General features: G+C 43.6%; 1 protein-coding gene across 2 annotated transcripts in view; it reads left to right on the forward strand.

The window, feature by feature from the left end:
* Positions 1 to 1483: 1483 nt before the first annotated feature.
* IQGAP2 (IQ motif containing GTPase activating protein 2) overlaps positions 1484 to 12250 on the forward strand; it is a 107855-nt gene continuing 97088 nt past the window's right edge. Inside the window, exon 1 of one of the 2 annotated variants that reach the window (XM_010582841.1) lies at positions 1484 to 1577. In XM_010582841.1, the coding sequence (XP_010581143.1) occupies positions 1513 to 1577 (65 nt within the window). In that variant the 5' untranslated portion in view covers positions 1484 to 1512. The remainder of the gene's footprint in view (positions 1578 to 12250) is intronic. The other variant, XM_010582840.1, reaches the window with a different exon arrangement.

The raw sequence follows: 12250 nt of genomic DNA on the forward strand, positions 1-12250 counted from the left end.
AAAATGTGGGCAAGCAGTGTCATTTCTTTTGTGTCCTCAGTAAATGCATGTGGGATAATTTCTGTGGGTTTTTTTGAGGTACAGCCTTCAATGTATGTGTGTACTGTTAAAGCCCAACTCCTGGCTTTATTATAGTGCCTTTTACTTGAGTTGCCTGTATCAGCTACTGGAAGGTGTTTACCCACTCCATGAGGCCGCTGCATCAGGGAACCACTGAAAACTTGCTTGTGGCAAGTGCAGTCTGTGTAACAGTTTTTTAAAAGCATCTCACAGTGCATTTGAGGAGGAGAGAGGCCCGTGTGTTTTTTACCAAGGATGTCTTGGTGTTCTCAGTTAATTGGCTTGTGGGCTGCCGCAGAAAGTGGCTGGCCCAGCCCTGCATTTCCGTCCCCTCCCTTGAGCCTGTGCCAGTGTGTCTGCAGGTGTGCAGCAGCTCAGATCAGGGACCTGATCTTCCTAGATGTGGGTCTCTTCGTCGTCATCGCTCTTCAGTGAGGGCTGCCCCTTGTGCTGGTTCACTGATGCAGCTGCAGGATTGCTGGCTCTGACATGAGAGGTGACACGAGTATGTGGCTGAGAAGCATGAGGGAGGGCAGGGGCAGCTCTTTTTGGCAGCTGCTAGCACAAATAGGGTGTCACTTTGGTAACTGGTTTATAATGAAAGCTGTTTCCAAAAGCCTCACATGCTGTGATTAACATTCAGCACTACTGTATGGTCGTTCAGGTTCATTGCTAGAAGCATTTGGAAGAATTGTATATCTAATCAGAGGACCTCTCTACCCTACAAAGGGAGGGAGACCAGTCATGGGGTAGTAGATGTTAATAATCAGTGTTGTCTGCAGCTGGAGATGTGCACAGAGTCATTCTTAATAGGCTGGGAGAGTGCTTTTATGGGAGGTGATGTGGGTGCAGCAGTAAGTAGGAGTGTGAATACCACAGCTTGTTCATTTGATTACAGCCCTCATCATCCCCATCAGTGGGATGCAGCTCAGTCTATTGCAGTCTCACAGGTTCCTGAAGCTGCAGCTTGTTTCCAGGTTGCCCTGAGATACGTTTGCAGTGCGTTGTTGTCTTCAGCTCTGCTGCTGAGGCTCAGCTTAGTACAGGGCTGCTCCATCTGCTGCTTGCTTTGAGCTTCCCTACAGGAGTCCTCAAACTCCTCTGAGGATGTGTAAGCTGAAACTCTGCTGGCTCCCAAAGTCAGCCCCACATGTTTGAGTGCTCCATCCTGTCCCCAAACCAGGCGACGGACAAAGAGCTTGGTTTTGAACAAGTGAAACTTGAGGAATTCATCATACAGAGAACAGAATCTTTTTGGCAACCTAGATATCTTTGTGCACCATGCTGTAAAAGGCCACTTTTGAGCAGGAGGGATGACTTTCAATTTCTCTTCTGTAGTAAATTGCCTAGGTTCTCAGTAAAATTGCTCTAAGAATCACCCCGACTCGTGTAACTTGATATGGGTTTCTGTTTGCAGCTATTGTGGATGATGAAAGGATTTCAGCAGAGGAAATGGATGAGAGGAGGCGTCAGAACATTGCTTATGAGTATCTGTGCCACTTAGAAGAAGCAAAAAGGTAAGTAAATGAAAGCACACCTACCCCTGGCCTTTAAATACAGAAGTTCAGGCCTGTTGTGTTCTTGAGTATTGTAATTTTTAATTCCACTTCTTGAATTAGTTGGATTAACTTAATGTTGGAATTTTATAGCATTCGGTATGAGAAACTAATGCCCAATGTGAAAAGTTTAATTCAAAGAAGGATTTAGAAATAATTAAGACAATCTCACCAGAGTTACTGTGGTGACCATCTTCAATGAAAGTCAGGGCTGGGTACTAGAACCAAAGGCTGTGGTTTTGTGAGAAGCTGAGTGAAGCTTATGTGACTAACTGGGGAAAGTCTTTTGTTTCTGGCTGCATGGTCATGCTTGTGCTCCCTTCTTGGCACTAGTGCTTGTGGAGTGATTCAAGTTGCTAAGATAGAAGAAAATCACCTGGGCTCTTACTGGGTTAATGATCCATATCATCTCAGTGTTTCAGTGGTAAGTGCAGGCAGGGCAATAAGATAACCTGGACTCTGCTCTGCCTTTAATTCCTCTAACCCATTGTTCAGGAATACTCACCTCTTGAAGCGACAGTCTGTGATTAAGCATTCATCTGCAACTGCACAGGGATTTTAGCACCTTTGTGCAAATGTACTGTGCGATGTATGCTTTATTCTCAAAACACTCAACAATATTTTCATAATTACTGAGCAAGGAAATAAGGTGCAATATCCTTGTGCTTTTGGAGTAGCTTGAAGTGCTGCTATTATATGTAAAAGCATATTTTACATTCAGTCTGGTCAGAATTTTTCAAAGATGCCTGTTGTACTCAATTTATTGCCTGGGGCACCACTCTAAGTGTCTTGCTTCTGCTCTGTGTTTGCTGATGATGGTGTTTTTAGTCCTAAACTGTAGTTCCCAGGAATTTCTGTAGGGAAAAGGAAACCTGAACTCTGATGAGTAGTGCAAGCTGGGAAACCTCAGTGCGATGATAAACCATAGGAGCTTTAGAATGGAGTAACTTTAGAATGAGAGCACTTCAGTCAGGAATCAACCATAAAACCGTGCCCTGGGCTTTGTTTCCACACCATTCCCCTCACCATCACTGCGTGGCATTGACAGTTACCTCTTTAGCAGTCGCAGGGCCGCTAGTGGCCAATGATCTTGTCCTAGGGGCATTGTTGTAAAAATCAGCCATTCCCACTTCCTATTCATTACACTGTCCCATTTGCTGTAGCAAACATTGCCTCCTCTGCTCTTTCTTCCTCTTTTTGCTGCAGAGTGGTTCCCTGTTCACATATTTCAGATGGCAAGTGTCTTAACGCTGCCAGAGAGGACTGTCTTTCCCTGCACACTCCTGTTGCCTCCATTGTGCAGTTGCAAGAGATTGCCCTTGGTCAGCTGTGTCAGCTTGCTATGCTGGCACGAAATTTGTAGCTCTTTTGCTGAGTTAGTTTTCTAGTGGTTTAGTGAGCTGGCTGGTCTGATCAAGGGGTCAGAGGAGAATCAGTGCTGGCAAGAGGAAGGCGATGGGGTCCAGCAGCACACTTGAGAGAGGGGAGGGAGCAGGTTTCCACCTTGCTTGCTGAGAGGTTAGATCAGCTCCACCATCTCAGGAAATGTCAGTGAGTCAAGCTTTGATTTTACTCAAGGTTTGTCCTTGGTTTGTTGCAACTCCCCTGCCTGCTGGCTTCTGGCAAGGTAGGAATAATGATTAGTCTCCAAATCCAGCCTTTTCTCTTCTATTATCATTATTAACATATCTTCATGGCTTTTTTCACCCTCTCACCTTCTCAGGGCTACTTGTTGCTTTGAACTCAAGTCCTCTATTTAACTTGAAGCATCTCCCTTGATATTTCACAAAGAAATGTGAAGTTATTTTTACAATTAATGACTTCAATTGCCACCTGCTATGAGTAACCCCCTGCTCTTCCTTGTGTTTATTTTCATATGGGTTCATGTCATTAGCAGTTTTCTAGAAGAAACACTCCTTTAGCTCTGCCAGCAGGTGATAGGACTTTGCAGCCAGAACAGTCGCTGTCAGGGCTGTTAGGTACCTGGAAGCATTTCTGGTTCTCCATTTGGAAAATTATAATTTACTGGTAATGTTCATAAGGTGGGAATGAGTGCTGGAGCATAAGGGTTGGGTTGTCACAGGTGGAGCTGATGTGGCAACTCAATGCTGCTGGACGTCCTCCTCCTGTGCCTCAGCACGCTGGCCCCAGTGCTCCTTAGGGAGGAGAGGGTGGTGATGGTGATGAAGGCTCTGGGGGTGCTCTTGTGTGGACAGAGCTGCTATGGGGGAAAGAAGAGGGCGTGGGAAACTTCTCCCTTCACAGAGAACAGTTGGGATAACTCAGTTGCACCATGAGATTTTGCCCTGAGATGGACTCTGAGTAATGTGAAAAACCAGCAATGAACACATACAAAAAAACCTTGCAGAAATGCCTGTGTCTCATAGCTGTGTAGCCCCTAGCCCCGCTCCTTCAAGAGGTGAGTAATGCTGTCCAGGGAGGCTGGGCCAGTGTCAGGGACAAACTGGGATGGCAAAGGTGCATGGCCATGTTCTCCCCAGCCTTGACCTGGCAAAACAGCAGCATGAGAAAATGCCATATCTCTTCTCACTGCACAGTTATTGCCCTCTCTGTGTGCTTGATTAGGGGTGAAACATGTTGACGTGCGCACTTTTGCATGTTATGGCATTTTCCTTATCCCAACAGAGCTTGAACAAAACTGGGGACTTTGGAAATCGAGATGGCAGCCTCAGAGAGAGCAACAGGGTTGTAATTCAAACTGTGACAAAACAAGACCAGTGCAAGCCTGGGAGGCTTGGGGGTAGGGCGCAGGCTACCTCAACAGCACATGGAGGGTCCTGCCCTTCAGCCATGTTGGGGGTGCAGTTTTGCAGGATGGATCAGCTTTTGCTGCTGCTGCTGAATGGAGGGGTCGGGTCCCAGCTGGGTGCTCGCCCCTGCTCCCCAGTGCTGGGGCAGCCCCCGTGGGATGCACAGGGTCCCCTCCCCGGCTATGTGCTTGTGGCAGTGGGGCTGGGTCAGAGGAGGCAGGATGGTGCCTTTGGCCCCAGGCACGGCAACAAGTTGTGAAACCACCCGGAGCTGTGGCTGCTGCCTGCTTGGTCCCAGCCATGCCCTCCTGGGCGAAACCTAGGAGTGGGAACTGCCTCTCTGACATGCTTGATTTCTGTTTACAGGTGCAAGCTTTTTTTGCTTCTATAAAACCTCAATGCACAGAGAGGATTTTTTAGTATTTAGGACACTATGGGTAGCAATGACAATAAATAGACTGAAAGGGTAAAGCAAGGTGAGTTTTTCTATTCAGTTGGCTGCTGCTGAAATGACAGCAAATACTGTTTCAGCTAATCAGCAATGTGTTTTGGCCCATACTGAAGAGTAATAAATACTGAAATAAGCAATAAATAGCAAAAGACTGAGGCAGCACATGGCTGTGACAGTACTATGGCAGGAGTTATGGTTCTTTTCTCACCATATTTGTAATCAAAATATTATTTTATAGCAGCTCTCTCTGCATTTTTAAGTGCCAGAGTTAATTAAATGAGTGAAGAATGTCTACTTTCAGCCGCTTTTCAGACCACTGTTTGCACACTTACTTCCTGTAGTCCAGCTTTAATAAAACCTTTCCAAGTTTTTCCATGAAAGAAGAATGCTGCCACTGGTAGCTGATGCTTCTGCAAATACCTTCTGTGCTAGGCACAGTATCTGTTATATGTATACAGCATAGGAAATCATTTTTTTAAACACAGTGAGCAGGCTTTTAAGATTTGCAGAGGTCAGTAATGTTTGACTAGGGTGTTATATTTGATATTGGAGAAAAAACATTTTGTTCTGTCAGATTGCTGGCCCCCTTCTCCTTGAAATTGCACATCTGATAAACTGAACTTTTGGTTGCTCATATATGTTGTTTATTACTTTTGTCTTTAAGGAAAGTTTATTGCATATTTTAAAAAAAAGTAGAGAAAAATGGATAGTATCCAGTATCCTTGAACTCCTGAGAAGAATAAAATCAAGAATAAGCAATTAGGAGTTGGGATTTTCTCACTTCAAGCAATGTAACCATGGGTGCTTTGAACAGAAGCTCTCTAGACATTACACCAATACATTTCCAGTATCGCTTGGGAAATTCTTCTGTCAAATAACAAAAGCTTAAGGTGGGCATGAACAGCTGTGTCACAAGCCCTAATGTCTTATTGGATTAGGTTAATTTGAATCAATAAAATTTACCACATCTTCCTTTCCAAAGATTATGTTTGTAATACCCAGAACATCAGATTCTGCCTCAAGTTTGGCTTTTACTGTTGCTTGCCTCTTTGCAGATGTGCAACTACCATGCTATAAATGATAATACAGATTTGAAGGGGTTTAAACCCTGATTGAAGCTTTGGCATACAATGCAAATCAAGTTTACAGTAAATCTGTTGTGGCTGGCTAGGGTTATAATCATCCATAATTAAGCAGACATTATTTCTTTTGGCTTCTTGGAAATTACACCTTCTTCTGCTAAGCTTGAATTTGAACCATGGGAGGCCTCGTTTTACTAACCTTATTTCTCTCTCTGCATGAAATGGAATACACTTTGTTTCACAAAGTATATGCTGCAATTTCATAACCAGAACTGCCAGCATTTGTCTTATTTCTTTTTACTTACTCAGCTGTTCATAGGACAGGAACTTGTGTGAAACACTGAAGCTTTAGCTTCAACGTTCGGAAAATGAAGACACAGTGAAGGAAAACTCTCCTGCAAATTTCTTTTGAGAAGTAATTTTTTATTTTGAAAATTTAAATCCTCATTCTTTTCCATTTTCTTTACAATAGAAAATCATATAATCCATTTTAGGTCCCAAAACCTGCCTCCTTCATTGTATTCATTTTTATTAAATTGGTTTGCAATGGCTAGTTGCAGTGTTTCTCACTGACGAGATCACAGTTGGAAGCTGCTGTGTAAAAATGTACATGCAGTTTAATATACTTAAAAGGTCAAACCCTGAAGTGCTTAACTGGCTTCAGTTAAAGCCAACAGTTTTGCAGTACTATAGCACCATAGAAAGCCCAAGTTGCTCCAGTTGTCAGGACTGTGGGACTGTGGAGGGTTGCTTTGGAGCCCACCCCATTTCTGGGGGGGCTACCAGGGTCCCATGAAGGCTTGGTACTACAAGTGAATTCTGCCAGGTTTCATGCTGCTGTTTCTCCGTGAGCGAAGTTGGCAGCCGTGCTGCCCTGGCAGCTCATGAGTGAATTAATGCTACTCAAATGCGCTATTTTAAGTCCATTTCTTTCAGACTACAGGAAATCTTTAAAGCTTTGTGCTTAGAGGTAAATGCATAAAATTGTAATGTAACTGTACAACTAGCTGACTAAAAGCAGAAAATGTTAAGATACTTCTTAGTAACCTGTTTTGTATGGATTTGGCAAAAAAATCATTCTTCTGGGAGTGGTAGTCCACTTACATGTTGTAGATTATGAACTCTGGCTCATCTACCCCCTCTGCCTTAAGCCTAATAAAGCACCCATGAACATGACTGGCAGCAGCTCTGTAAAGGCCAAATGTTTGAAATTAGGGTGCTTCATGAGATGAAATTCTTGGAAGAATCCTACTTAGCCAGGATATACCCATCCCTGAAGTAGCTCAGTCTCGGCATGGGTATTGATCAGCAGGTATACTCGCTGTTTCACGTTTTGATCCTCAACAGTACTTACCTAGCAGACAGACTACCACCTATTGAGTTGAACAGTTTTTTTGTTCTAGATAGTTATACATTTGTGCAGATATGTCAGAGTTTTCATATGCAAGTTATCAATCAATCCAATAATTGCTTGGATAGTGATATTTGCATATGAAAAGTCTTAATAGTAAGATCCGAAGGAGAGAGAAACCTTTGTGTTAATTTCTGTACAGGATGCATTGACCTGCTCACTGGGATGTTGAGGTAATTTGTGCACATGTTATGGGTCATTGCTCAGCGTGTATAGTTGTGGAATAATGCTGCTGAGTAATGATGGATGTGACCTTTGTTTTTTGGAGACTAAACCATATGGCACTTATCCTATAGCAATGCACTGAAGCAACAATATAGTCATTTCAGAGCTGGCTCTCTTTCCCAAAGTTTTCCACCTTTCTTTTAGGCAGACCCTCTCGTAAAAGGAGCTGTGAATTTTTTTGTTTGTTTTTTTTACTTTTACTTTTTTTACTTTTGCCTTTTTTGCCTTTTTTGCCTTTTTTGCCTTTTTTGCCTTTTTTGCCTTTTTTGCCTTTTTTTTACTTTTTTACTTTTTTACTTTTTTACTTTTTTACTTTTTTACTTTTTTACTTTTTTACTTTTTTACTTTTTTTTTACTTTTTTTTACTTTTTTTTACTTTTTTTTTTCTTAATAGGAGAGACAAATTTGAAGCTAGTTCATGCTCTGATGCCTTCATATTGGTGTCGTTTGTAGGTTCATCTCACCAAGAAAGCACAGGGCTCTTTCATCTTTCCTTCACTTTCTCCTTTGAAACTTAGATTATCTGTGGTGCAACTTGAAAGCCTGTTTGGCTTAAGACTCGCTGCTTGTCAGATCAAACCGATGGCTTCATTCTGCAGCTCCTAGTTAATATTAAAGTGTAACCTGAGGTGGCCTCACTAAGGTATCAGTAGTAGCTGAGTCATTATGGTACCATATGGAGCACACCAAGGAGTAGGGAAGCAGGCTACCAGGGGAGGCTGGCAGTGATTCTTGACCCAAACTTCCACATCTGAAAGAATGGTAAAGGAAAGATTGAGTCTGAGTTGTGCAGGGAAAAACACAGCTGTGGATATTAGAGGTAGCAGAGGGACTTGAGGTTTGCACCTTGCCTAAGGGATTCATATGAAATTGCTGTTGGGAAGAAGCTGTGACAGTAACTGTGGGATAGAAGGTGCTGTTTTATCCTTCACTTAGTGTGGAAGGGCTTAAGTGTTGCTCCTAACCTCTGGGTAGGTCCTTCTGCACTGTTTCAACTTTGCTCAGGGTGTAGTTCCTATTCATCCAAGAGCAGCCAAGGCCTTTGCTTCTGGTGTATTAATGATGAAATAAATCACAGCACGCGTGCCAGGGCACGCGTGCTGTGTACCCATGCTGGACTGCGGGCTGTGATGGTTGCATGCCACACTGCTGGCGTAGCTGGCCAGCAAGTGGTGCATTCTGCCTGTCACATATCCCATTGTGCTATAACTCTAGAGTAGCATTCAAAAAGCTTTGTTATGTGGTCATGTGTCTGCTTGCTTTGGACCAGAGGAGAAAATTACCTGGGCTGATGGAATCTGCTTTTTAACAGCTCCCTTGAAGGAGTGTACATTTCACATGCTGAAATCCTCCTTTTCCAACTGCCATGTCCTGGAGAGCTGTTGATTTTTGGAAGAAGTGTTTATTCAGGCTCCTGCAGAAACTGCTGAGGGGGGATGTAAATGGTGCTTCATAGATCAGAAGAGGTGAGACAGCAACTTTACCTGGTGACCTTTATAGCACTACTTTGTGTAGATCACTACTGTTGATGAAAAGCCCACAGGTATGTGCTGGTGGGATCTCACTGTATTGGAAACAAGAAATTGAGTGTTCACAAGAAACATGGTTCTAGACCAGAAGGCTTTTGCTATAGCTTTGTGGATGCTAGAAATCCAGGCCCTTATGACTTGCTTAGCTACATCTTTGCGAGTGGACAGCCTAAAACTGGTCCAGTAATTGATGAAATTTACAAAAGAACAAATGTGCCACTGTACGTCCAGTTCTGGATTGGAAAAACAACCCAGGGCCTGGAGGGGTCAGTGCTCACTGAACGTGTTGGTGTGACCTTGCACCTGGCTTTTGCCTCCAGCTACTGCAGGCAAGCGCTTTATGAGATAAGGCAGCAGCTGAGCATTATGAGCCTGGGTTCCCTTAAAAATCATTTTTGGTGCAAATATCTCAACAATTCACTGACTGGAGAAGGAACCCTGTGACAGTTTTTACCTCTTTAGGTATGGAGTAATGCTAGAAAGTGCTTTGGCTGTTGATGTTGTTCACCAGAGACTGCGTGAATCCTGTTAGTAGGTACAGCTATCACAAAACCCACAGTGTTCTGCAACAGGAGTTAATGGCAGTCCTCTGTGAGAAACTCTTGCTGACAGTTAGGACTTGGGAAGATGCTTTTTAAAGCAACACGTGGTCAGACTTATAACTAAGCTGGTTAAGTAGCGGGGTTGTGTGGCTCAGTGTGTGTACTGTATGGTGCTTTTGATTGCTGTTAGTCTCTGTTTCACGTGCTCTAAGAAAGATGGCTTTCTACTCACCTGCATTTAAATTCAAGGATCTATTAAAAGGTGGGGTATAGCAGTGTCCCAGAGTTGCTAAGAGTATGTATGCACCTTGGAGGGGCTAAGATATTTGTGAGACCACCTCTTCTTGATGTTCTGGAGCCACTGTCATTTGAAGCTGATAGTGTGACAGCCTCCCATAATTGCTTTTGCTATTTTCATTGATATATGTAGCGATAGGCATGTGCTGGCCTCTGTGTGGGGCCAAGTAAAGCCCTCAAATTCTCTCCATCTCCATCTTGAAGTAGTGAGGGCTGTGAAAATGGTTCTCGCTGTTTGCTTGTTTTCCAGCTGCCCATGCTTCTTCCAATTGCTTATGCACTTTCTGTAGTGCACAGATGAGAGATTTCAGGGTAATCTCTTCAATCCCAGATTTAACACTGATAGGGGAAAAGGTTCTTTAAACTGAGCCATTCTTTGGAAAATTTAAGTTATATCTGTTTTTCAACCAAGTTCAGGAACTGGCACATACTCTTGAATTACTACAACTTAAACTAATTCAGTCACATGTGCAAAGGAATGTTTTCTTTAAAACCCAAACAAAACATATTCCTTGCAAAGGTTTTTATTTTGCAGTTCCAAATCACATGAGGTAGTCAGAGGACCTCTTAGATACCCATGCATGTGCAGATGAGAAAGCAATCCATGGAGTTACCTGTTTCTGTTTGTAAAAAAAAGCAACGATAGCCCAAAATATCCTTGCTGTAACTGCCCACAGTGTATGCATTTGAAATTAGCCTTGTGTTAGCTGCAAAATAAAGAGGCGAGATAGTGGTTGCCTGTTTTCTGTAGCGGCAGCAGGACATGGCCTCAAACACTTAATGTATTCCACTGTTTCTACTGCACGTTAACATCATTCTTGACAACTAAGGCCTGAAATAGGTTTCAGAAGTAGACTGAGCTGTGAATGGGTTTTGAGCCTGACAAATTCGAGTCTGGGGGAAGGGCTGTGAATGAATCCTCTCAAGTGAATGAATGGAGCGGCTCTCGAGCTTGAAGTGCTAGCAAGGATTTCACAGGGTTTCCAGTCACTATAAATGCTAGGCAGGTTCTGGCTTGGAAGCGGAGACCTCCACTAGTTCTAAGTGTAACAGCTCTACCAGCTTGAAGGGGAGAAAATCTTGCAGGTTTTTGTTCAAGTTGAACTGGGAAGTGTTGACAAGTGAGTTGTTATTGTGGTATTGAGTACAGATTTATTCTGGCAGGATGATGGTTAAATGCATGCATAATCTTCCAGCTACCCAGAGGACAAACAGCTAGCCTGCTCTGCAATGAGAGCTCAAAGATTTGCAATTGTAAAGATGTGCTATAAATGTCTGCAGTGCACGAGTGCCCTACTCACTTTGCGAGGCAGCAGAGATGAGAGCCTGGATTCTAATCCTGGCTCTTATTGCTCCCACCTGGGCTGTTAAAGCTTTTGGGTTATTGGTCGTGCATTCACCCTGCAAGGGAAGTGGTAAAGCTTGTCTGACAACTTAAGCTCTGCCATCTATAGCATGTTAACTATTTCTAAGACTTGGTTACCATCAAAGTGGATGGGAGCATTATAAAATTTGGTGCAGCAAGTAAGAGTGTAAGAGGAACTCTTGCAATGAATGAAATTGCCTTAAAACCAATGCTTTTCACTACCCCTATCATTCTGCTCCCTAACAGTCTGTCTGCCTGTTGTAGAGCCAAAGGCAGAATTTGCACATGAAGGCAATAAAAGCCGCAGTGGTTCCTGCAGCCAAGCACCCCTCACTGCACCCAATTGCCCTGCTATGGTGTAGTTACGCTCAGGGCACTGGTGTGTTTGTTTCCCAGTGAGGGGAATAGGGAGGAGCAGTGGGAGCAAGGAGAGAAAGGGGAATGGTTTACTGGCATTGTGCAGAATGTACCCCACACTGGAGGCTTAGAAGTGGGAGGAATTTGTAGAGGGCCACTGAATGCAGGGTAAGGACCTGGGCTGCGAGGCTGGGTGGGTGCATGAAGGATGCTGCTGCATGCCAGCCATGCTTGCCCACAGGGCACCCTGTCACTGGTCTCATGGAAAGCACTGGATCATCAAATGCATTGTACGTCATGCTCTGTGGGAGGAGTGTCTTTAAAGCCTGGCTGTCAAACAAGGTGCTCTAAGATGGGTAAATAACATGATTTACATCAAACATCTATCTACACATTGTGCCAAATCTCTTTCTCTGTTAAAGAAACAAAGCAATGAAATAATGCAACATCAGGGGTCATTAAAAGCTGGAAGATCTTCCTTTCCTGACAGCTTCCAAGCTGCAGATTGCATTGCCTCTCTTGCCATGGCCCAGGGAAAGCACAGTGTGTTTTACTCAAATGTGTCTGCATTTATGTGATGTACAGACTTGGTCGTCTGGGATT

Source organism: Haliaeetus leucocephalus, unplaced genomic scaffold (assembly GCF_000737465.1).
Source record: "Haliaeetus leucocephalus isolate CR32 unplaced genomic scaffold, Haliaeetus_leucocephalus-4.0 Scaffold849, whole genome shotgun sequence".
In the NCBI taxonomy this organism is placed as follows: domain Eukaryota; kingdom Metazoa; phylum Chordata; class Aves; order Accipitriformes; family Accipitridae; genus Haliaeetus; species Haliaeetus leucocephalus.